Source organism: Sorex fumeus, unplaced genomic scaffold (assembly GCF_029834395.1).
Source record: "Sorex fumeus unplaced genomic scaffold, SorFum_2.1 ptg000051l, whole genome shotgun sequence".
Taxonomy (NCBI): Eukaryota; Metazoa; Chordata; class Mammalia; order Eulipotyphla; family Soricidae; genus Sorex; species Sorex fumeus.
In genome coordinates this window covers 12345940-12372752 of record NW_026606108.1, presented here as the reverse complement: position 1 = coordinate 12372752, position 26813 = coordinate 12345940, and the positions used below count along the sequence as shown (strand labels likewise).

General features: G+C 45.9%; 1 protein-coding gene across 2 annotated transcripts in view; it reads right to left on the bottom strand.

The window, feature by feature from the left end:
- The window catches only part of SH3TC2 (SH3 domain and tetratricopeptide repeats 2), a 77432-nt gene that overhangs the window by 22529 nt on the left and 28090 nt on the right, over nucleotides 1-26813 (bottom strand). For both annotated transcript variants that reach the window (XM_056124428.1, XM_056124429.1), the window contains exons 4-11: nucleotides 25461-25566; nucleotides 20089-20232; nucleotides 18228-18429; nucleotides 17443-17516; nucleotides 14714-14909; nucleotides 4352-4485; nucleotides 1835-1876; nucleotides 22-1719 (exon numbers count right to left, since the gene is read on the bottom strand). In XM_056124428.1, the coding sequence (XP_055980403.1) occupies nucleotides 22-1719; nucleotides 1835-1876; nucleotides 4352-4485; nucleotides 14714-14909; nucleotides 17443-17516; nucleotides 18228-18429; nucleotides 20089-20232; nucleotides 25461-25566 (2596 nt within the window). The remainder of the gene's footprint in view (nucleotides 1-21; nucleotides 1720-1834; nucleotides 1877-4351; nucleotides 4486-14713; nucleotides 14910-17442; nucleotides 17517-18227; nucleotides 18430-20088; nucleotides 20233-25460; nucleotides 25567-26813) is intronic.

The window sequence follows — 26813 nt, the reverse complement described above, 5'->3', positions numbered from 1 at the left end:
CAGCAGTCTGCACATACTTACTCTTTAGATGCCGATGCCTTAACCCAAACAGCAGTGCTAGTTCATAGCAAAGTTGGCTGTAGGCCAGCTGGTGTCCAAACAAAAGCCCCTGGGCCAACCAGAGCAGCACCTGCACCAGTTCCAGGTCTGTCTCCCTGCTGGCCTGCAGTTCTGAGTAAAGGCGGATGGCCTGCATGAGATAGGCACAGCATGGTTGCTGAGTCTGGGACTTCATCGTCAGGTGTCCAAGGTTGGCCAGTGTCACGGCCTGGTTGCGCACGTCCCCCATCTCCTGGGCTCTGCTCAGGGCGCGCATGTAGTTCTTGGTGGCTCTGTTCAGCCGGCCTTCCCTGGAATGTGAGAGTCCCAGGAGGTTATGGATCACCCCTTTTTGGGTAATGCTCTTGGTCTCCTTCAGGGAGTACAAGAGGGAATCCAGGAGGTCCACAGCCTTCTTAGCCTGGTTGGCTATGAGATAGGCCCAGGCCAGGCAGAGAGAAGATTCAAAAGCTTCCTGCTCACTCAGCATCTGCCCCAGCACCAGGGCCTGGCTCAGGTAGTGGATGGCACCTTCAGGGGACCTGTGCTGAAGGTGCACTTTGGACAGAATGAGACACAAGGCCCTCTGGGTAACCCGATCGGCCTGCTCCTCACATGCAGCCAGGGCCTGCCTGAGTGCTGGGCAGGCCAGGGCAGAAAGTTCACCCCAAGTTACGGAGGGGTGACCAGGGAGCTTTGCAGTGTTCTGGAGGACCAGGTGGACCTGCCATAGGGGAAGACAAACCCCTTGGGCACTGGTGGTACCACGTTGCCGGACAGAAGCCACTGCTAGGTGGGGAAGATACTTCTTGTCATATAGAAAGCTCAAGATGGTAGCCACTGCGTCTGAGGCCAGGGGGTGTCCAGACAGGAGTTGCAGGCGCTCAGCAAAGGGCAGCACCTCCTCATGCCGCCCAAGGGTCAGGAGGAGTCGGATGGCCAGAAAGCAGGCCCTGGCTTCCAGCGGGCCGCTGCCCACCACAATACTCTGGCGTAGCACGTAGGCCACCACGTCCAGCTCGCTCTTGGCACTAAACTCTCGGTCCGGCAGACAGGCCAACAGCACACCTGCCTTCTCCAGCAAGGCCGAGCCTTTCAGCCGTAGCCTCTGCCTCAAGTAGATGGCGGCCACGTTGATATATAGAGCTGCTGCCAAGGGGAGGTCCTCGAAAGCCCCATCGAGTATGTGCATCGCCTCTTCGAAGTACACCCTGGCCTGAGAGAGTTTGATCTTCCTGATGCTCAGGCGGCCGAGGAGAAAGCAGAGCCTCGCATGAGCCCAGGTCATGTGGCTCCGCTTGGCCCACTTCCTGGAGGCCTCCAGGTAGGCCACCAGCTCTTCCTCCTCAGAGAAGCTGTAAAAGGAAGATGTGAGGAAAGAGAAGGAAAAATCGTACAGGCTCTTGTAGTGGTCAGCATAACCCTGGTGGTCCAGAAAAGACAAGAGTGGGGCGAAGTCCTCCACCTCTTCGTCCTCCTGACCAGTGTTGAGGTCCACAAGCAGTTCTGGGGCATCGAGGTCATCGGGCTCTGGCAGGTGATAGTTGTCTGAGGCAGCTGAGAGGAGATCCCCCTCCAGGCAAGAGTCCTCGGAGCTGCTGGACCGTCTTGAGCCCACAGTCGGGTGTTCCTGCCAAACCCCGCCAGGTTTGGCCTCCCTGATGCCCTCGGGTAGGGTTGCTGTAAGGACAGGCAGAGTTGAGCGACCCTGAGCTCCTGCAACCACAATGGCCAGATCTGGGCTAAGGGACAGGACATGGTCCTGAAGGTCAGGCTCAGTAGGATCACTACTCACCGCTCAGATCGTTTGGAAGATTCTGGATGGATTCAAACCCACCTGGAGAGGAATTAAAAACATACCTGGGGTTAAGTTAGAAGAGGCCATCGTAGTGTGCTGAAAGTATACTAAGGACCAAACATGACGGCCTCTTACTATCTGTATTGCAAACTATAATGCCCAAAAGTAGAGAGAGAGTAAGAAGGAAGGTGCCTGGAGCAGAGCCAGGGGATGGGATAGGGTGGGGGTTTGGCAGGAGGGAAACTGGGGACATTGGTGGTGGAAAATGCACACTGGTGGAGGGATGGGTGTTTGAATATTGTATGACTGACGCTCAATCATGAAAGCTTTGTAACTGTATCTTACGTTGATTCAATAAAAAAATTAAAAAGAAAAAAAAAGAAGCCATCGTGACCAAGTCCACAGTTAAAACTCAGACTGTCAGACCCTTAAGAGACAGTTTCAGACTATTATGTCTCTGAGTACCAGGCAGAATTCTCCCCTCCATGATCAGGCTACAGAGACCTGAAGACCATCTTATTGAACCCACATTATAAATGGGAATAAGGTAGAAATTATATATATACTAGAAAGAAAGAAAGCTAGAAGAACAAGCTCTGAGCACAGAGACGTGGGCCTGGGCCAGAGATGGGGTGACCACTGAAAGTCCAAATCTCCCAGAGAGTTCCCAGAAGGACCTAGAAGCACAATCCAAAGGCATCATGCTCCCCCCGACATACACACACACACACACACACACACACACACACGCACGCACACATCTCTACCTCCCTCTCTCTACTCCTTCCTCTCCTCCACCACCATTCACAGTCAAAAGGCTTTGATTCAGTGAACACTGGCAGAGCTAGGTATCCCCGGGTGAACCATGAAGAAAAGATGCATCTGAGGCTCATAGCTGACCTCAAATGTCACCTACTAGGACGAGGTGGAAAGAATGGCCATCTTGGGCCCAGCCTTCAACATCTCAAGTTTGAAGAACTTGTAGGAACCCCAGAGATCTTGCAGTCCAGAAGCAAAGTTGAGATTTGCAAAGGTAGATTTGTGACCTACAACAGGAGTGGGTCAAGGTCCCAGAAGAAGCAGTTGGAAGGAGGAAGAATAGTAGGTGGAGCAGAGAGGAGGAGCAGGGGTCTGTAAGTGGGCCTGAGCAGAACCCACCTTTGAGAGCAGGTGGGAGCCCTGTGAAGGAGACTAAAAGATGCCAGCAGAGAGAAAGGAGGAGTCACAGAGTTTAGGGAGCCACCTAATGCCACAGGCTGAAATGAGACAAGTGAGGTTCAAGAAAGACATGCTAGGTTTGGCAGCAAAGAAACGTGCACACTTGACTCAGTAGCCACAGCCACGGGGTGAGTGTGGAGGTCCAGAACAGATGTTGCAGGAGAAAGAGAATCTTTCTCCTCCAGCAGGGACATAGCTGCTGCCTGAGCCTCTTACTTAGTTCAGTGGACTTTGAGGACAGCTGACCCCTCACCAAGTCAAGTCTTTGTAGCTGCCCTCTACAAAATAACTCTTTCCTGGAGGACCACTGCAGAGATCCAAGTGTCACAGTGCCCAAGGGCCCCACAATCAAATGCAGGGGAGCCCAAGAATACTTTGGAAGGATTCACATACTGTCTTGCTGTTGCTGTTTATTTTCAGGCGAGGACCCCCAAGATCACATATGGAAAGTGAGCTACGGCAATGGATCACCTCCTCCAGAAGGAGACAGGTGCTCATAGCCCCAGAGCAGAATTTGGGGAGCTGGAACTTGACAGTAGAGTAGTTCTCTGCTGCTTGCCTAAGTGTCGAGGGCAGTCAACACACCTTTAGGTGCATTCCCAATGCAGCAAGTTTGGGCTTATACTTCTGGTCTCCAGGTAAGAGGGAATGGGCTGCCGGGACCTGCTCCTGCATCTCTCCAGGTCACCAGAGCTCTGCTGGAGGAGACTTTAGATCAAGTTTGCCGTCTGCCCTCTCTCCAGACATCCTTTGATGGTCCCTGATTCCCACCATCGGGGCAGCTGCCCCCAGGCTCTCTCCTTGACTCAGCTGAGTGAGGCAGTGGGATTGCGTGGCCTGCTTTGTGATGGCAGGGTGCCGATTCCCAGTTTGGTGCTCCTCACAAAAGTCCTTTTGCCCGGAGATACACTCCAAATGCAGCCTCTGCTCCTGGGAGCTGGTCCCTTCTGCAGAATCTCTGTGGGGTCCATGGAACCTGGCCCTTATAATCCAACCACACAACATCACCCTCTGAAGAAACGGGAACATTAAGAATGCCTCCCAGGGGCCAAAGGAAGTCTTACTGGAGCAGGCCTCCTTGTGATGGTCCAACTGGTTCCATCACATCTCAAACTATCCAGACAGGCAGTAACCCACAACCCCAGAATGGCCAGAAATTTATAGTGACAATGCTGCCAATCAAATATGATCCAATTCATCATTTGAATAATAGTCAGAGCCCCAAATCCCTAGATGGGATTTGAATCCAGTTTGGAATTTCCAGGCTTTCCATGGGGACCGCAGGGCACAACTTACTAAGCCGGTAGACAGATGTTATGTCCGTCTGAGCCAGCGTGTGGAGGAAGCTGGCACACTCGGCTCTCCTGTCACTGCTCAGGACCCACAGAGAACATCTTTCTTCATCACTGAAATAGGCGAAGTTCTTGCTCCTGCAAAACATAGACATAGGTCAACACCAGATCTTGAACCAGCCCCTTTCCCCCACCCTTGGGAGCAGAGAGGCCATCAACCATTGGCCCCAACTGAAATCAGCTCATTAGCTCTCCATTGCACAATGTTTTTATGGCCAAGAAATGAGGTCCATGAGTACCAAACTCATTAAAAACTCCACTTACTGAATAAGTCGAGTGGAGAGCAAGTTAGCCCCTGTTTAACTCCAAGTGTCTAGCAACAAAGCCCCTAATCTCAAGTCCAACTCATTCGCAATGGCAGGAAGATTTGGTTTTCTGGAAGGGTTTGGAAGGGACTATCAAGAGAAGTGTCTAGGTCAGGTTATTTGCAATAAGATGCAGGGAACAGGTGACACAGTCGAGAAGAAAAGTGGAGAAAGTTTGACTATTGTCTCAAGGCCCCCGTCACAGTTCTCTCCTGAGAGGATTCCCAAAAACAAAACAGCTGTGTTCTGTGGCACTGACAGAAGAATCATGCTGAGGGGTCCAAAGTGAGGGAATGGCAAGAAATGAAAGAGATTTTTGTAGTCACTGAAATGTAGAAACTAATTGAAAACAAACTGCTGAGTGGGGATTTATCATGGACTCAAAGAGTTTGAAATGCCAAGTACCTTAGAATATATTTGGCCAATACATAGCCGAACAACTTTTAAGATCTTGTTCAATTCTAAATAGGGATTTTTGTTTAACTTCAGAAAGTGTTTTTAAGAGCAAAATTAAACTGGAAGCCCAAGGTAACACTTTTGGAGGGATTTTGTTACCTCATGAAATTCACATTATAACCAAGAAAGCATTACAAATCTGATCTCCTTTTTATGGAGAAAAATACTAAGGTACCAAAAAAAAAAGTTGGGGGTGATAAGACTTTACAGCCCCTCCCCACCTCCTAATCCAAGGCTTTGTTTCCATGGTTTCCTGCAGTCAAATAAGATAATGGAGGGGACTGAGCCATAGCACATGGGTAGGGTGCTTGCCTTGCACAGGTCCAATCCTGGTTCAACCCCCGGCACCCAATATGGTCCCTCAAACCCCACCAGGAATGATCCCTGAGTGCCGGTCACTCAGGAGTAAGTCCTGAGCACCTCTGGCTATGGTCCAAAAGCCAAAAGCAAAATCAAACAGACAAAATTAACAGAAAAGAAGGATAGTGCATTCATTAACTTTCTTGCTATAATTACTCTATTTCATTATGAGCCATTGTTGCTTTTACTGTGTCTAATTTATAAGTCACCTCTTAGAGTAGGATGTATGCAAGGAGAAAATGTAATACATGTTAGTTTGGGACTGTCCACAGATCAGGCATCTACTGGGAGTTTGGGTCATATCAGCCAAGGATAGGGGAAAATACTAGACACAGGAAGAGCTTCTGTCTGGGATGGGGTGCCAGGGTCTGACTCTTGCCCTTATCTCCATCACTCAGATACAGTCATCTCAGAGGTCAGTAATAAGATCACTAGTAGCCAATAGGAAAGAACTTGCTGCTTTGGGCCTTGTAGGCACTGACACTGTCCTCTCATCTGGCCTGGGCTCTCTTTCTGTGGCCTTTCTGGACCCACTGCCTCCTCCCAGGCCAGCAGACTCTCCTCATCAGCATGATCCGGTACAATCTCAAGGGGGCATGAAATCTACAAGTAAACTCATTTATGCGATCAAAAAACTCACATCCTGCCCAAAGTCTTTGTGTCAGTCTTAAATTTTGCACAGCATTCCTGAACTTACTGTTCTTCCTACCTAAAGCCCTCTGGAGTAGGGTGTGTAGGCATTTGAGTAGAGAAAGATTCAGAATGTTCAGGACGTGCTCAGAATGACATCGCTCAGCAAGGAAGAGAGAGAACAGAGATCAAAGTTGAAGTCTTCAGTCTCTCCTTTCACTGACTCACAGATGACCCTCAAGCAGATTGCCTCTGGATATATAAACAGTGTCCACAAGGCTTGACAAGTCCCCTGGGGCTTGTACTTCAAAGACTTCGGAAGTAGAGCAGTCTGGAGTGCCCCACACATTACTACTATCCCCATACACACAACAATAAATCCTGGACTAAATGTGACAATGTTAAGTATTTGCATATTCAGTTAAGCCTGAAGCAAAGAGAGGAAAAACTTGAAGCAAAGGAAAGAATTGAGTCAACTGACAGAAACAACAGACATCCCAGACAATCTGGTGGCTTTCAGCAGAGACTCAGAGCCTCAGAGCTGGAATGCCCCCAGGGACAGGAGACAAGACTCCTGTGAGTGCATATAGCTTGCAGTCTGGAAGGGTTACAACATCCTTAAAGAGAGGATTGATTGGGAAAGGTACTACCTGCTGAGAACACACTTTCCATCTGTCCAAATTCCTGCACAAATGTAATACCCAGGCTTATCTCATTAGAAGACATCAGCTCTGAATTTACATGGCGCAGTGGAGGAACTACAGAGACCGCTAAAACCCAGACCACAGAATTCATGCCAAAACCATCTTTCTGGGCTGCCTTCTTCCATCAAATATTCAGGCAAAAACTGCCAAAACTCATCTTTCAAAATATTGCAAATCTATTCATGCAGTGAAAAGGCCGAGGTACACAAGAAAATAAGCAACCAGTAGAAAGAATTGGCAGTTGCATAAATAAGTAAACGTTACAAAAGCAAGAAAAATAGTCATGATCTTAATATTGACTGATAGTAATCCTAATTAAAAGGACAAAAACCCATAAGAGGTACAACAAAAAAATATAGAAATTTATAAGCAGAAATATGCATGCACTTGTAGCAAAATACCAATTCTAGACAAGAAAATTAAGGTGAGTTAAACAGCAGAGGAGACAATTTGCAAAATTGTAAATTGTTCCAAGGAATCTCCCAGCATGTATTCTAGAATAATAAAAAGGAGAAAAAGACAAAAGAACTCAAAAAGCAAGTGGGAATGACAAGTTAAACACCGACAAGTTGTTGCAGAGGGTGGTAAGCCACACACAGCTGTGCTCAGGGATCATTCCTGACAGGGCTTGAGGAACCATATGCAGTACCAGGTATCAGACTCAGTTTTATAAAGCAAGCACCGACCCAGTGGACAATCACTCTGGCCCTTGGATGTTTTACAATCTTAAATGCTCACTTTCCTCATTTTGTTCCCGGTTTGTGTGCATTGATTTTTTTCCAATTTTGCTTATTATAAGCATAGGTACCCAAGTATATAAACATCCTTTATGTAAATATAGGGGCTGGAGTGATAGCACAGCGGTAGGGCGTTTGCCTTGCACGCAGCCAACATGGCCGACCCGAGTTCGATTCCTCCGCCCCTCTCGGAGAGCCTGGCAAGCTACAGAGAGTATCTCGCCCACACGGCAGAGCCTGGCAAGCCATCCGTGATGTATTCGATATGCCAAACACAGTAACAACAAAATCTCCAATGGAGACGTTACTGGGCCCACTCGAGCAAATCGATGAACAACGGGAGGGCCTTTCATGTAAATATAGAAACACTCTTTAAGTAATACTTTGTTAAAATGAACTATTACAATGTGGATAAATTTGAATTTACACTGCCAACTGAGAAAATGCAGAAAAAATCAAATAAACGGTAAAGTGTACAAAAATGTAATTTGTTGCTTATGAACATACACCTATATTTAAAATGTATTACAATGAGGACTGGAAAGATACATACCCATTCTAAATTGTTAGCCTCTAGGTATTCCTAATCTGAAATAGAGCATAAAAGGGGGAAATATATCTAAAGAGTTTATATGATATCTAAAGAGTTTTTCCCCTTAGTTCACACACATATATATATGATATATATATCAATATATATTTCAAATATAAACATTAAAAAGAAAGAGTGTGGCATTTTGTTATCCTGAGAATTTCTGATACCCCTCGTCACTCAGAGCAAATGTTTTTATAATGTCTGTTTGGATAACATGCCAGCTACAAGTGATAAGAAACCATTTTCTGGGCCAGAGATATAAACAGGGACTGAGGTGCTTCCTTTGCATGAAACCTACCCTAATTTGATCCCTGGTGCTGCTTAGGGTTCCCCAGCCCTACCAAGAGTGACCCCTGAGCACACAGTCGGGAATAAGTCCTAAGCACTACCAGGTATAGCCCTCTCTGCAAAAAAGGACTGCTTTTCCTGTTGCTGGTGTGAAACTAGGCAGCCGGTGTGGAATCTGTGCTGTAAAATGAGGAAGCAAAAATTTCCTTCTGTGAACAAGCAGGATGCCTCTCACCCGTGTTAGAGACTCGGGTTTATTCTGACTCTGAAAACAGCTTAAGAGAAATTTCATGCTCATTCTAATGCAGATGTGGTTAAATAAACACACACACACACACACACACACACACAGAAACACACCACATACATACACACAACACATACACATTCAAACGCGCGTGTGCATGCATGCACGCATGCAAACACCCTACGTAGAGTAATACCCTCCACAGGCAGGGCAACAGCAGGGGACCAGCAAAAGGAACAAGACAGCAAGACTGGACAATCTTCAGACACTTTATGGAAAACAAACAGGCTTAGGGTGACACCTAGTGGCCAGATATGGCATAGCACACAGGGATGAATCCAGGACCCCCACACTGTCATCTGCTGGATGAGATTTTCCTCAGCTTGCTATTTGGGGACCGTTTGTTACCTGGAGAATGTTTGGGGGTCTATAATGAGCCATTTCCTCTCCCTGATCTATCCTCCCTTTGTCCTCCCTACAGAATATCCAATCTCTGGGGTGTTGGGACCTTGTTGTCCGGGAGAGGTTGACAGGTGTGTTTGTGTGTGTGTGTGTGTGTGTGTGTGTGTGTGTGAGAGAGAGAGAGAGAGAGAGAGAGAGAGAGAGAGATGACACTGGAGAGCAGGAGCAAATAAGGAGCAAGCGTCATGCTGCCACTGTGCCAGAAAGGGGGACCCTGTACTTCAGTAAAGTGAGGGTCTCCAGCAGAGCAGGAGGATGGAGTGTTGCTCAGATTCAGTGGGGCTGAGCTGTTGTCTTTGGGGGCAAGACATGAGTTGCAGAAATCCAAATAGAATAAGTGAAATATAACACCACCCCCAATATCCTAATTTCACTCTCCCCAGCACCCTGCCATGCGATTTGCAGTAAATCTGTAACATGGTCTTTCTCCTGGTTCCTGCTTCACAGCCCTCCTGGGCCCTTGGTATTTCCTGAGATAGGAGTGAGAGAAGTGAACTGGCTCAACAAGCCAAACTCATACTTTGCATGCAGGGGGCATAGGTTTAGTTCTAAGCACTGCGTGGTCCCCTGATCACTGAGCCAAAATTGACCCCAAAGCCAAAAATCAAAACAGCACAAAAGAATAATTAGGAGGGCTGGGGAGATCGTACAACAGGTCAGGTGCTTGCCTTGCCTGTGACCACCTGGGTTGCCTTGTCTGTAATCCCTGGTACCACACTTGGCCCCCCAGACCAATCAGAAGAGATCCCTAAGTGCAGAGACAGGGAAGTAAGCCCTGAGCACTGCTGTCTGGGACACAAAAGCACAACTACCAGAAGAGTTTTCGACCCAACTGAGAAGATTATTGAGGTGACTTTGGAAATGCTCTAAAGATGGGGGCATGGGGGGTGGCACCAGGCACTGGTTACCAGGGAAAACAACAATGACTCTAAGGTTGGAATTCATGCCTGTCCCTTGATATCCAGGAAGAGGAGAGGGCCTGGAGGTTAAATTAGTCACGAATGAGATTACCAGTCATCCTAAGTAATTAAGCCTCAGTAAAGCCCTAGGGGGATCAGAGAGAGTCAGTCATGGGGAGACAGAACAATGACTCCATGTCCCTGAGTGAGCCCCAAATTCCATGAGAACAGACAGTCTGTACAAAGATCTCATGTGGTGTGTCTCTTCCTCTGCGTTCTGGTTCTTATTTGGCATCTCTTATAATAAATTGGTCATTTTATTTATTTATTTATTTCCTGAATTCTGGGTGTCACTCTAGCAAATAACCCAAATCCCAGGAAAGGGTCATGAGAACCTCCTGTTTTAAGCCTGCAATTCAGGAATATAGGGCAATTTGGGGGGTGGATGGTGGGCCATATCCAGTGATGCTCAGGGGTTACTCCTCCCTCAGGAATCATCCCTGGAGGAGCTTGGGAGACCATATGGGATGCCAGGGATCGAACCCAGGTGAGTGACATGCAAGATAAGCATCCTACCTGCTGCACTATTTCTCCAGCCCCAGGAGTATAGGACAGTTGTCAACTGAAGTGGTGGCTGTCCTGTAGAACAGTGTCTCTAAACCTGAGGGATCGAAAACTATCTTCAGCTAGGCTATAGCAGCTGGAGGTGAATTACAGGCTCCCAGATGGTATCAGAGAATTACATGAAAGTGTTAATGCATATCAAGGTCACAGACAATGTCCAATAAAAACAAACCTTTAGTCTGGGACCACAGAACTGATGTTCCCAAAGGGGTGGTTCCAATGGACTGTGATAAAGAAGGAATATTGACACTTTGGTGGTGGGCGTGGTATGACAGCATTGTACCACTAAAACATATGAACATTTATACTCTTGTTAACCAGTGTCACTTCAGTGAAATTAATTTGAAAGAAAAGACAGTTGATAACACACATTGTCTCAATACAAGCATGTTAGAACTGCTTTACATATATTGGATCAAGACCATTTTATGGACAAATGCTAATATTGCCAACATTTTACAGATGAGAAAAACAAGGGTTGGAGAGCCAAATGATCATGTCCAAAGTCACATGGCTGGTAAGCTAATGCAGACACAGGATAGACTGTCTTCTAAAGGTTATCAATGTCTCCCAGTGCTTATCTATAACCCGCCAATGGCCAATCCATGAGGTCTTTTTGACAATGAATTATTGGGAACAGACATCCTTAAAAAATGAATCACTCTGTCATATGGATTATTTTTAACTGAAGTAATAAGACCCATAAAACTCAAGAAAAACTTTCTTCTCCCCCTTAAATGCCTAGAGAATTTAGAACCAACTCAGAAAGAGCTGAGACAAGAGATTTTATCTGAACAACCCATCAGACCAGAAAACTCCTAATTGCCAAACCGTGGCTCTTGTCTTTGGAAACCCCAATCCCTTCATTCCTAAGTTCTGGAGGCAACAAAATTTATTTCACTAATTAGATCTTGAGATCTCAAATTCCTACACACATGACAAATTTGTTTCTTCTGTGCTTCTGTATATGTCAATTATTAAGTCAGCCTAAAGAACCTGGAAGAATGGAAGGGAAGGTCTTTCCCCAGGGCCAGGTCCTTCAGGGCTGAGCCCTCCCAGGGCTGGGTCTCTCCTCTAAGAAGCACCTCGGTCCTCTGCAGACTTGCCTCCCCTGCCCTATAAATGGTTCTGAAACCCCAGTCAAGTCCCTGTCTTGGTTCTTTCTCCCTTTTCTCCATACTTCAACTACAGAACCAAGTTGTTAAAAAAAAAGAACCGCAGACAGAGAAGGCAGCTAGGATAGAGAAGGGATCACTAAGTCAATGATGGTTGGAGGGATAGCTCGGATTGGAAGATGTGTGCTGAAAGTAGATAAAGGACCAAACATGATGGCCTCTCACTGTTTGTATTGTAAACCATAATTCCCATAAGCAGAGAGAGAGAGTGTAAGAGGGAAATTGTCTGCCATAGAGGCAGAAGAAGGGGTGGGACAATGAGTGGGGGGAGGGGTACTGGGGACATTGATGGCAGAAAATGTGCACTGGTGAAGGGATGGGTGTTCGATCACTGTATGACTGAAACTCAAATATGAAAGGTTTGTAACTGTAACTCATGGTGATTGAATGAAGAAGAAGAAGAAGAAGAAGAAGAAGAAGAAGAAGAAGAAGAAGAAGAAGAAGAAGAAGAAGGAGGAGGAGGAGGAGGAGGAGGAGGAGGAGGAGGAGGAGGAGGAGGAGGAGGAGGAGGAGGAGCAGGAGGAGGAGGAGGAGGAGGAGGAGGAGGAGGAGGAGGAGGAGGAGCAGGAGGAGGAGGAGGAGGAGGAGGAGGAGGAGGAGAGAAGGAAGGAAGGAAGGAAGGAAGGGAGGGAGGAAGGGAGGGAGGGAGGGAGGGAGGGAGGGAGGGAGGGAGGGAGGGAGGGAAAGAACCCCAGATACAGAATCAGTAATCGAGATTACAGACCCAGAGCCCTGGATTGACGACCCCTTTCACTCCTGGGGATCCCATCACCCTAAGATGAGAATTGCTGTCACTGGACTACACAACAGCCCTACCTGTGAGCTGTGAACAAGGCCCCCAAGTAGTCAAAGATCCTAGTGTCATCCTGACTTGTGCTCACAGAGCCCTCTACCCTGCCTTTTCTCTGGCCTGAGGTTCTCTCTGGTCTTGCTCAAATCCATCAGCTTCTAAGTCAAGTTCCAGTCCCATAAAGGTAAGCAGTTTCATCCAGGTTGCTGTGAATGGCAAGATTTTGTTCTTTCTCTATGGGCGTGGTGTTGGAATTACATGTATGAGAAACCATTATTAATAGTATTGTAAACCACAAAATCTCAATGAATAAAAAATTCTTTAAAAAGAAGGTAAATAGTAAGGTAGGAGAGGGGTGGCCTTGGCAATAAATTTCAGGAAGCCATAAAGCCAAAAAGCTTAGGAGTTACTCTACCCTGCCACCAGCTAAAACATCAAAAACAACGTCAGCCGGAACAACCCTCACAAGATCTTGAATGAAAAGATACCAAATGTTGAGAGACCCTTTGACTGATCTGCAGTCTCAAATCCCCAAGCCAATGCAGTTTGGAAAAGACCTTTCTGCGACTCTTCCTCAGGCTTCCTTCAGACTTGGGGTGTGTCTATTCCAGGGCTCTCTCCTCTCTCAGAGAATCCTGAATTCTCTCTTGGGTACCATTTTTCTTCTCTCAAATAAAACTGCTTTCCTACTTACCTTCCCCTGAAATTCCTTTCTGTAAGACACTCAAGAGCCAGGTGCAAGTCAGGAGATGAGCTCCTTTCCTTGCACCTCCCCCGGAGAACCACAGCTCCCTGAGAATCTAAAAGGCATGACCAGCTCCTAAACTGTGCAGGTCCAGTGGGAATCAACATTTTACTTGCTGGCTGCATTCAAAGGGCAGGACCTGAGGGTCCCCACTGTGCAGGGATCATGCAAACTTGACCAGCGCTCAGCTACTGCACTCACTTCACAGGTATATCAGTCCATCCAGGCAGGGGTGGAGTGACCCCTTACTGATGCAGTCACCTCCTTCCTCGGCAGCACCACCCTAACCTTGCTCAGACACACTATGGGGGGAGGGGCACCCTACTCTCTGAAAGATAAGAATGGGCCCCTCACACAGCTATCCTGCTCTTCCCATCCAAGAGGAAGGCTTCACCGTACTGTTCTCCCATAACATCCTTCAGATACTCACCAGTCACACCCCCAGCATCTGCCTACCCAGCTGTCATCACCTTTATTGCTCTATCTGCTGAAATCATTGTATCAAGCAAAGGTGAACTCGCATAGCATTGATTCTTATGAATGCTTTTGCATTCTAGAAACTTTTAGAGCACTCTCACCTTTCCAGGACTCAGTGTATCACCCTCCTCCTATCCCCATATATTTGGACAAGGGCTAAGTGGCAACCCCTGCCCTTGGCCTATGTCCTCAGGTCTTTTTTCCACAAAAGAAGGAATTTGGGCTGAAAACTCAGAGCCCTAGACATTACTGCACCACATTTTCCTTATGTGGAGGACAAATTCCTTCCTCAACATCGCACACAGAACACCCACCCCAGAGAGATTGGGCAGAACTCCCAGCTTGGCCTCTTCCCAGGAGGTGGGATGTGGTGGTCTGGTCATGGAATGGGGCTTCCTCTCAGACCTGGCCTTTCTGGGAGGAAGGCAGGAAAGTTCTCCATGCTGTGCCAGCCCACAGAACAGCCGGCCACAGAACAGCCTGAGCTCATTTTGTAATTCACTGTGGGAAGGGCCTGTTGTCAGGTCGCCCTAGAGGACGAGAGCCACTGGAATAGAATAGACCAACCTCATCCCCTCAAGGTCCACCCAGCACAGGCCTATGACTTGGGGGTTACAGAGAGGCAGGCCCATTACCAGCTGGTGAAATTTTCTAACCGGACTCAGCTGTGATCCCTCTTCCTGTCATCACTGCCCCAGCTGTGTCCACCATAACTTGCTCTACTGAAACGCGAAAGCTTAGCCACAAATTAACTCAGAATGGGGACAGACCTCTGGGGAAGACATCCCAGAGGGCTGCTCTGCTGTACTCACACCGAGGAATAGGAATCAGGGTCTATGCTCCTGGTGGGAACGAAGCCCACTTGACCTGAGCGCATTGACCTTCCAAGGAACCACTGAAGCCCGGGGATGACACAGCCGAGGATCTCAATGCTTTCTCCAGTGCACAGGTTGAGTTCATCATTTTCTTCTCTCTCATATTCCTTCCAGGCCTTGCATTTTCCTCTGCCTGTGGGGAAAACAGCAGAGGGCAAAGAATAAGGAGGGAGCATCTGAACCTTCTACCAGTTTCTACCAAAGTAGCAGGATGTGAAGGGGGGTGGGGGTGTCTCAGATGTTAGACATTTAAGTACCAGTAAAATCCCATTTGCGCCCCGCCCTCCCCCTCCCCCCCCCCAAGGAACTAAGAAAATAATAAAGAGAAGAGGGAGAGAGGAAGGGAAAGAAACAAAGAGAAGACAGACAGGCTGTGTGTTCACAAATATGCGTGGGCTCTCTCGCCACGTGTATTTGGTGGCCATGAGTCACTTTCCCACCCCGGCCTGCAGCCGCTACCAACAGAAGGAGGGAGCATGACCACCAAGCTGGTTGGTGATCAGTTGCAGTTTGTTCCAATCTCCATCCCACCATTTATTCTATTCTTCCCATGTGCCTACTCCACTTTCACTGAACACCTCATTCCAGTCTCAGATTAACCCTCATTCCCATCTCCCCTGCTAGTCTCCCTGCACCCAGTCTCACTTTCTCTTCAAGAGCCCAACCTCCAAGGTTGAGTGAGGGTAGCAACTACTCTATAGGTGAGATAGCACAATCAACATATGAAAGACTTTCCTTCTGGGGAAGCTAGGAGATCTAGTTAGGAGATTCACTTGAGGGCAGAATTTCATCTAAGGGCACACTTCTCTTAGTCTATAAACAATGATCTTAGATTTCAAAGTTAGGGGCATAGAGAGGATAGATATTGATCCAGAGATGTAAGGGAAGGGAAGGTAAAGGCCCTCCCGTTGATCGTCGATTTGCTCGAGCGGGCCCAGTAACGTCTCCATTGGAGACTTTGTTGTTACAGTGTCTGGCATATCGAATACTCCCCGTAGCTTGCCGGGCTCTCCGAGAGGGGCGGAGGAATCGAACTCGGGTCGGCCATGTTGGCCGCTAGTAAGGCGAATGCCCTACCCGCTGTGCTATCGCTCCAGCCCCAAAAATTTACTTACAACTTAGGTGTTTTGTCTTCTACTAATCATTCTTTCCATTTATCTTGCCTAATTTAAATAATGGGCTAGAGCCATAGCACAGCAGGTAGGGGATTTGCCTTTCACATGGGTTCGATTCCTTCAATTCCTCCGTCCCTTTCGGAGAGCCCGGCAAGCTACCGAGAGTATCCCGCTTGCATGGCAGAACCTGGCAAGCTCCCCGTGGCCTATTCGATATGTCAAAAACAGTAACAACAAGTCTCACAATGGAGACGTTACTGGTGCCTGCTCAAGCAAATCGATAAACAATGGGAAGACAGTGCTACAGTGCTAATTTAAATAATGACTTTTTAAGTGCCTTGGTTTCCATATTTGCTTCAGCTCTTTAACTATAGCTACCATCTTGAACCAGCAAAAAGGGATGTAGCAGTTCAGTGCCCTGTATTAGTTCTGGTGCAAGTATGGCTCCCTGAGCACAGCATCACCAGGCCGCAACAGCACTGCATGGCTAGGGCTTAGCACCAAAACCTCAGATCCAGCACAGCTAAGCCAAGAATCACCAGGAAGGACTCTCAGTTCCCACACATAGCTGTGGAAATGCAAAATTGAATAAGATAGATATATAAGTATTAAAAAGAGCTACCATTTTATATACTTTTTGACATTGTGATCAAATTCCTATTGATTGTGTCTTCAAGATGAGAAATTCCCACTGTATTGTGTGAATTTGTCTTCCCACTTTCTTATGCTGACAAGTATAAGAAAACACTAAGAATACCCTTAGGGTTATTCTCATGAGGACATTTGGAGTTGGGCTATGGTAAGAATTTAACAGGAAGAAGGTCACATAGTCAGGACATGTGAATTGGTGAGGTTCACACTGGCTTTAAGTGTGAAGCCAGGAATTGTAACTGGAGCTCACTTCTCAGCTCCGTGTTCCTAAAACTTGATCTTCTGGTTATGTGAAGTTTGGCATGGGTTTGGGGGGCTGGGGGGGACAGTAGAGAGACTCTGGGATAAAGGTTAAAGGCATATACATATTCTAGATATCTTAAAGGTATTAAAGGTCATTCTCCAATGAATACATATATACTTACAGATGCATGCATATGTACCTAAAATATATGCATGTATTTATGCATGGGGGTACTTTATTCAAAAATTCAACAGATATTTACTGAGTTCCCACTGTGCACTAAGCATTCTAACTCTTCCTAACTTCAAGATTAATTTTACAATTCTCTAAGGGATGTTAGAAAACAGTTTGACCAGAGATTAAAAGTAGTCAGGCTGAGGGCCACATGTGAAACCTCACCTGACTTTTCACCCCTATATCTTTATACCCTTCTGAGCCTTCCCACTCCTTCCATCTTGGCACTCACATCCAACAGATTGAATTAAGGCTCTCATTAGAAGCAAGGAAACTGGTGTGTGCAAAGAGTAACTGTCTACGGAATCCAGTGAGCAGTAGAAGCAAAATAGGAATTCACATCAATGAGCTCCTAAGCTGTAGGTAAAGTTAGGAGACAGAACAATGTCTCCCTAACAATTCCGTTTTCCACTCAATCATACCGATCTGGTAGGAGCCTGTCCAATCACTCTTCCTGCAAAGACCACAGCTTCCAGGATAATTCTTTAGGAACCACCTGTCAATGGAAACACATGGTTTGTAAACATAGGTTTTTGCATGTATCAGAACAGCAAGTGCAGTCAGCTATTAGAGCTGCTGGAAATTACGGCATTATTAGTACTCCTCGGTGTTAGCAGATATTACTGAAAATAAACTTCATACTGAGCACTGTGAAGAGGAAGGATGGGCAGCAGTCTGGTTTTCTGTTGCCCCATGAGTTTCCAGTTAAATAAGTAACTGTCTTCCCTGGGGCACACAGGGTCTCTGAGGGCAAACAAGCTGCCATTCTGCAGTTGAGCTTACCTTCTCCTCCAAATGTTAGAGTGAAAAACCTCTTATGCTTAAGAGACATTTTTATAAAATTTCAATTCTTGGAGAACCCCAATACTTTCTATGGGGATGAAAGACAGCAGGGCTCTCTGGAGTTATCATAAAATCCCCAGATGATTCTAACACGGTTTCAACTGAAATAGATTCCAGGCCCTACATAAGAACAGTGCAGTAGATTTCTCTCGAGCTACAACAGCCTTCTGAAATTTCGCATTGTCCCAATCTTCATCAAGTCATTCAAACCTCAACTATTAAGAAAACACACAGGATAAGAAGCCACCCACAACTGGTTGCCTCCCTGTCACTATGGGTACCAACATCCGCAAACCTGCTGGATCTTTTTCTGCAAATTTCTGGTGAGCTTCAAGCTCCTCTCCCAGGAAGCAGAGCTACTCACTGGTGGAAAGGGAGCAGCAAGGGTTCCAGAGCCGACATGGGCACCACGCCCCGCTGGCCTGACACCAAGGACACTCCTTCCCACTCAGACCCGCCTTCAGGTATCTTCACCGAGATTAATTCATTCTTGCCAAGTGTCAAGTACTCTCCTTCCTTCTCGGCTGGCTGAGTCACAGAATACAAGGCTCTGCAGAAGAAGTGGCCTGTAGACAGTGAGAAAAGCACTTTCCAAGGAGTCTGCAGGAGGCGAAAGGGGACCTTTATGCAATGCCAGGTCTCTAACCAGAGCCCAAGCACCCCTCTTGTTGGGAGTGAAGACCGGACAGATGGGAAGTGGGCTCAGGAGGACCTCAGGAGGCCCCTGGGATTCTGGGAAAACTGATAACTAACCAATTATTTTTCTCCTGAAAAAAAGGAGAAATTCACTTACTCTCTGCTACAACTAGAGTACATAAATATAAATTTTATATATTAATTAATATATTAATATATTAATACTATACTAGTTATATTATATAATCATATATTAATTAGTTGTGTTAATATATAAGTAAAATAAGCATAAACAACTCTGAGTAATTCCTGAGAATATGGTTTGATTGGAACTTCATCTTGGAAACAAAAACTTAAGAAACTGTATATATGCAACTTTTTTTGCAACTGTATACATGCAACTTCATGTATACAGTTGCAAAAAAAGAAGCAGCAAGGATACAAAGTACATTGAGTCAAGTAAGAATAATTTCTCTAACTGAATCTTATAATATTTCATTACAAAAGTCTTTGCTTCGAAAAGAATCGTGGGGCACAATTACAAAAATTTGGAACAAAGTAGAAAGAGCATGGGGTAAATTGTCTGCCCTTGAGACAGGGTGAGGGATAGGATGGGGGGGCGATACTGGGGATACTGTGGTGGAAAGTGTGCAATGGTGGAGGGGTGGGGGTTTGATCATTGTATGACTGAAACTCAATCACAAAAGCTTTGTAACTATCTCATGGCATTTCAATTCATTCATCATTCATCATTCATCATCCTGTTATTCGTCGATTGCCTCTAGCAGGCCCCAGTAACGTCTCTTTCATCCTAGCCCTGAGATTATATTCAAGGCTCTTTAGGAGAATGAGACCCATCATTGTTACTGGTATTTGGCATATTGGGTACGCCACGGGGAGTTTGCCAGACTCTGCCCTGTGGGCAGGCTACATTCGATAGCCTGCAAGTTTGTCCAAAGTAGGAATGAGATAATAAGATGTCATAAAAAGATGTCCTGATAAGACGGCATTTCAATAATAAATAAATAAATAAATAAATAATAAAAATTTGGAGCACTATCCCGTGAAAATTCACCTCTTTCAACTGTGGTATCAGTTGTTGACAGTTATGGACTTAGTAGATTTTCCCAGTAAATACACTGCTGGACTGTCAGTAATTTCTCAACATAACTTTGCTTTCACTAGTGAATTCTATCAGGTGTAGCAAGATTTGTAATTTTATATTATGGTCAAATCAGGTCATATTTAGATCAAAAGACTCTTCCTTGGTGAGTGTATTAGAATGATCTGGTTGAGCTTTAAGTGATACCAAAGCTTTTAGAGATTTCACTGCATGGGCAAGGCCCTAGTATGGGCATCTGGGAAACCTCCTGAGGTAGTTTCCTCTCAATCAGTTAGGTTAGTTAACACAGCTGTTGGTGTCATGCCAGTGACCAAGAGAGAGGGCCCTTGGAGTACTGCTATAACAGACAGATTCATTTGTGAATGTTTTCATGTTTGAAAATTTTTGCCTCCCTTTGTGTACTGATTATGTTTGGAACTCTGATATTAAGTAGACAGAACCCATCCCACCTCTATTCCACACTCACCTTCCTGTGTCAGGAGTCCCAGGTACATACTTTCCAGGTGTTTATCATCTACCAACACTTGGACCTCTGTATCCTCCACCAATCTGAAGTTCAACCAGTACTTAGGGTCAAAGAGGAGATGCTCCAAACAAGTGGACACAAAGCCTGTAAGTCAAGCCAAGATGATTGCCCACCAGCATGATTACTGTCACTCTTTGAGCACAGAAGATGATAAGCAAACTCTGTCTTGCAGTCCCCTCTCAGACTTCCACCCCAAACCAATCCCATCTGACCAGCCTTAAAAAGCATAAAACAGACAGCCATGTTGACTTAATCACCAATCCTGCTCTACGAGTCCTGACTAAATCTCTGAGGAGCTGCAGATAAAATTTATGGGAATACTAGTCCCCATGATTGAAAACTCCAGAACACCCCAGAGACAGGCAGGCGATCTGAGTACTTGCCCTGCCCAAGCCCCAGCAGCAACATCCACACCCCATGGCTGTAGCCATGCCAAGGGCTCAACTCCACCACTTTGCAATTATTCTCTGCAGAGATGCCAAATAGCATAGATCCTGAAGTCTCTGGACCAAACGGCCACACCTAATTCCTCAGTACGGAAATTCCAGTAGGAACACACCAAATTAGATGGAAAAATAACACAGAAGTCAAATAAATTCAATAAACAAAAACAATAACACAGAAGAGTCAAGTAGGAACAAATAGCCTAATAAATTGTTAGACAAGGACTTAACAACCCAGTGATCAGATATAATAATGTTTACATTAAAAAATTACTTTAAAAATAGTTCATTGGGGCTGGAGAGATAGCACAGAGGATAGGGCGTTTGCCTTGCACGTGGCCGACCCGGGTTCGAGTCCCAGCATCCCATATGGTCCCCTGAGCACCGTTAGAAGTAACTTCTTAGTGCAGAGCCAGGAGTAACCCCTGTACATCGCCAGGTGTGACCCAAAAAGCAAAAAAAAAGAATAGTTCATTGATTTTAATATTGATGCTTTGCTATCTAATCAACTTCAATTCTAGAATTGTATTAACAGTTTTAGCTTCTACATTAAAATTAATTTTAAAATAATTAAATACTCAGGCCAAATAAATAAAAAGAATTAAAAATATAAAAGAGTTAGCACACACATTTTTAGAATAAACCAATTTCTCTCCGCACTGAAATACAGTCAGGAATTTGTATCCAAATACAAATTGGAGGGGGTATGGTGCCGCCAGCAGGTCAATCTGTACCTGTGAGGTGAGTGCATCAGCAGCCTGATGGCACTGTCAGACTTTCAGATACCCCAAATTTGCTGCTGTGCCTTTGGCCAGACCCCAAAAACTTGGAGCAAAGTTTACCAAGCAAGTAACTTTGTTAGGTATGTGGGAGACACACCCACAAACCACCTCCAGCTCAGCTATATAATTGGAGGCATGGCCTCTCTGGTTCCTGATCGAACTGCTTAATGGCCATGAGCCCAGAGACTCAGAAATGAATCTCGGAACCCAAAGGCTTTTGGCAGAAATGCATCCTGTTCCTGCAGTATGTTACTGGTGCTGGGCCACTACAGGTGGGAATAGGTTTTGTGCCTTGGCCTGTTCCCCTTGGCAGCCCAGTGACCACCATCCTCCAGAGGACACTGGACAGTCAGGTTTGGGCCTCCAGTAATGAGACATGTGGGGCCTAACCAGATGGGGGTGGAAACGGCCCTTTCCTCCCCATCCCAGCGAGACCCCGAGTTGCTGCCTACAAATGGCCTTTCTGGCTCCTGATCAAGCTGCTTAATGGCCATGATCCCAGAGACTCAGAAACAAATCTTGAAACCCAGCAGCTTTTGGCAGAAATGCATCTGGACTGCATACAAGGTGGCCGCCGCCTCAGAGCTTATTGGAAAGCCAGGTATGAGCCAGCGGTGACGAGGCAACTGCAGTCTCATGGGAAGGGGGGTGGTACCAGCTCGTCCTTCACGCCCTACCGAGGTCATGAATTGCCCCCCACAAGCGGCTTTCTGGCACGGCCATGGCTCCAGAGGCAAAAGGATTTAATCCAGAGCTCGGCTGCTTGCAGCAGAAAAGTGAATGGACCATGCGTTAAACTACGGCACCATGCTGATCTGGGTTCAATTCCCAGCATCCCATATGGTTCCCTGAGCACTGCCAGGAATGATTCCTGAGTGCGGAGCCAAGAGTAACCCCTGAACAATACCAAGTGTGGCCTCAAAAAAAAAAAATAAGGGGGTCTGGAGCCGCCAGCAGGTCAATCTGCCCCTGTGAGGCAAGTGCATCAGCAGTCTGATGGCGACTTCAGACTTCCAGATACCCCAAACTAGCTGCTGTGCCTTTGGCCCGACCCCAGAAACTTGGGGCAAAGTTTACCAAGAAAGTAAACGGCCAAAAATTAAGTATGTGGGAGACACATATGTGGGAGACACACCCAAAAACCACCTTCGGCTCAGCTATATAATTGGAAGCATGGCCTCTCTGGTTCCTGATCGAAGTGCTTAACGGCCATGATCCTAGAGACTCAGAAACAAATCTCGAAACCCAATAGCTTTGGGCAGAAATGCGTCCAGTCCCTACAGTAGGTTACAGGCGCTGGGCCACCCCAGGTGGGAATAGGTTTCGTGCCTTGGCCTGTTCCCCCTGGCAGCCCGGTGGCTACCATCCTTCAGAGGTCATTGGACAGTCAGGTTTGGGCCCACAGTGACGAGACAAGTGGGGCCTCACAGGATGTGGGTGGAGCCAGCCCTTTCCTCCCCATCCCAATGAGACCCCGAGTCGCTGCCCACGAATGGCCTCTCTGGCTCCTGATCAAGCTACTTAACGGCCATGATCCCAGAGACTCAGAAACAAATCTCGAAACCCAGAGGCTTTTGCAGAAATGCATCTGGACCCCGCAGTAGGTTACTGTCGCCGGACCACCCCAGGGTGGAAAGGGTGCTGTCCCTCCGCCTGCTCCCCCTTGACGGCTCAGTGGCCGCCATCCTCCAGAGGCCATTAGACAGTCAGATTTGGGCACAGATTTGGACAGTGACGAGACACACAGGGCTTCACAGGATGTGGGTGGAGCCGACCCTTCCCAACGAGACCCCGAATCACCGCCCACAAACAGCCTTTCTGGCTCCTGATCAAGCTGCTTAATGACCATGATCCAAGAAACTCAGGAACAAATCTCAGAACCCAGCAGTTTTGGGCAGAAATCCCTCCAGATTTAATTGTTAAAATTTCAGAATTTCAAAATCACGTGGCCACTGCTGCAGCAGTGTCATCATATGTTATTCAAAACCAGCAATAGAAAACAAACTGCCTACTGCTGCCTTTTCAGCAGATCTGAGTGTTTGGATAAACTCCCAAATAATAATGGTGGGTCTGGTGTCAAAATATTGAATGTAATCAAAGCAGAGAGAGAGTAATGTGGAAATCATCTGCCCCACAGGTAGGGGGAGGTGTGGGATGTGGGTATACTGGGGTTTTGGGGGGTGGAGAATGGGCACTGGTGAAGGTACAGGTTTTTCGTTGTATTACCAATACTTAAACCCAAAAGCGTTGTAACTGCTCTCACGGTGATTCAATAAATAAAATTATAAAAAAATGAAAAAAAAAGTAAGGTGGAGTTCATGCCCAATTCAATCAGCTAATCAGTAGCTGAAAAAAACAACAGTACTCCTACATAAATAAATAAATAAATAAATAAACAAACAAACAACTGAAATCCATGAAAACTGCACACAGCTAACCTGGGTTCAATTCCCAGCATCCCATATGGTTCCCTGAGGACTACCAGGAGTGATTCCTGAGTTCAGAGCTAGGGGTAACCCCTGAATACTGCCAAGTGTGGCCCCAAAACAAAAATAAACTGTAAGCCATGAAAATTGTAAAATTCTAACCATAATATAAATGTGAGTATAAATGTTAATTACATTAAAAGATTTCTTCTTTCAAGACTTCTCTTTCTTGGAATGCAAAAGCCCATTTCTTTGTATTTCTGACCCTCTAGTGTACTGACTTAGACCTGTGTGAGTTTTGAGTTTTGGGTGCGTGTGTGTGTGTGTGTGTGTGCGTGTGTGTATGTGTGTGTGTGTGTATAAGTAGGCATGTGTATGTTCTGGGTTTGAGCCACACTCTATAGTACCAAGGATTTATTCCTGGCTCTGCACTTAGGGATCACTCCTCACAGGACTCAGGAGATCATATGGGGTGCCAGGGATTGAACGCAGGTTGGCCACATGCAAGGCAAATACCCAGCCTGATGTGCTACTGCTCCGGTCAGGACTGCCTGTTTTCTATGGCTGCATATTTTAAAAGGAAACAGCTTCATTGTGTTTGATGATAGAGGCTGGGATTTTATTTCTACTGCCCCCACCTGGCTTTCTCTCTTTTATTTTTGCCTCACATCCAGAAGTACTCAGAGGCTCTTTCCTACAATTGCTTGAGGGTCACTCCACTTAGTGCTCAGGAGACCATCAGGAGACCATCAAGCTGGGGAATTACACTGGGTCCCCCACATGCAACTATGCACTCAGTCCTTTGATTTATATCCCCAGACACTGGGATTTCATTTTTCTAACAAGTCCTCCTAATGCCACCTTGCAGGCCCAGAAAGCACAGCCATAACTAGTTTGATCTGTAAAAGGGATATGTAGCCTGGAAAAATACAAGACAGGAAGTTATGCCCTCTGAGCTTGAACCATATAGACCCGCCCCTGCACAAGGTCACTTCCTGTGTATGTCTGTGTGGCGCCCAGCACTTCTGGGAGAGGTCAAATAGGAGCCAATTCAAGGCGCCTCTCCTTTGCCTGTTGGTTTTGTAACCATAAATTCTTGTTGTTTTCTATCATATGATCTCTATGAATCATGAGTTATTCTCTGTGGAGAAGGTTCCCACCCAGAAGGACTGATGCTAAACTCCAATGCCTTTGTTTATCTTCTAGAAAAAAAACATATAACTTTAGATCACTTTAGCAGATAATTCTCTCATCTCTTTCTTTAACTCTTTTCCAAAAACTTGGGTGGGTAAAATATCCATCACTTGGTTATTCTGGGCAGCTACTCAATACTCTTTTCTTTTTAATTTTTTTTCAAACCATCAAAACCACTTCTGTTTTAGTGTTTTTACTTATTAGATGATCAATAACTGTCAATTGATTGATTATTTGATAAGTAAGTCCCTCCCTGAAAACAATGACATGTTGCCTATGACATTTGAGAGTCATCATTAATTTTTGTTTTAAAGTTACTTCCAAAAGTCTGGTATTTCAAAAAATAACCATCATTGTTAGGAGTCAGCTTTTTTTAGTTATCAGAGCCAGACTGATTCATTCCTTAATGTAAAACTTTACTGATTGTCTAAACTCTGTCATAGGCACCTATCTGCTCCAAGTTATACCTAAGTTCAGATAGGTAGAGAACTTCCAGATTTCCTCCACAGTCTTGAAGGTGATGAGGAACTGAGCGTTTTGGGACTGGATGCTCACCAATCTTGCTGAGAGGTCCTGAAAAAGAAAAACAAGTCAACATGGGATATCGGGCATGTTCTGTTATCAAGCTCACATACGTACAGGATGCTTTGCATGGACTTCATATCTGCAGCCTTCATTTCTGCATCACCCTCTACCCCCCAAAAGGAAATAACAATAAAGTTCATTCATAGAAAACTGATTACATGGTTAAAGATTGTGACTGATCTCTGGTGACTCTGCATACACCGAGCAATCAGTGTCCAGCCACAGCACAATCGATTGCGTGTGAGTGCCGTCACTGAAGTCTGTGACTCCTGGCAAGCACCACTGCTAAAACTAAGTGTGAACATTCTTGTCAGGAGTGCTTCCCTTGGGAAGCATGTGTATGAGCTCTGTCTGGAGCACACTACAGCTGGAGGACGTGACCTCAGCAAGCACCACAGCCCAAGGTTGCGGACATTGTAACCTCCACTCTAGCACCAGTGCCAGGTATGTGTGTGACCTCTGGGTACACAGCATCATAAACAGAGGGAAGGAGGAAAACTCTTTTAAAAATTAAAATGGGCTCTTTCCACTCTAAAGAAGCCTATGTTCTCTTGTGAACACACATATTCCTCTCTCTATATCCTCACATCTTCCTAAGTAAATCTCTTTCCATAAAAACTGTTTTGTTTCACTGGAAAACTTAGACTATATTTTCTCTATATAGAAGAGAACATTATGATATCGTGCACCATTAAAAAAAATGAAGAAGCTCTTGGTTACTGATAAATTCCAAATATATACGAAAAAATGGATCAGGAGCCCCAACAAAAAGAAACCAGAGTGTAGAACTCAACGCAGAAAATTCTCCCTTTTGTGATTTAAAAAATAATGGGGGATCAGAGCAATAGTAAAATGGGTAGGGCATTTGCCTTGCATGGGGCTGACCAAGGTTTGATCCCCTGCATCCTATGTGTTTCCCTGAGCAACGTCAGGATTAATTCCAGGAGTAACCCCTGAGCATTTCCAGGTGTGATCAAAAATCCAAAAATATTAATTAAATAAATCACCGTATCACTGTATCACTGTCATCCCATTGTTCGTCAATTTACTCAGGCAGGTCCAGTAACGTGTCTATTCCTCCCAGCCCTGAGATTTTAGCAGCCTCTTCTTGCTCATCTTTTCCCAACAACTGGAGGCTCTTTCAGGGTCAGGGGAATGAGACCTGTTGTCATTACTGGTTTTGGCATATCAAATATGCCACAGGGAGCTTTCCAGGCTCTGCCCATGCAGGTAGG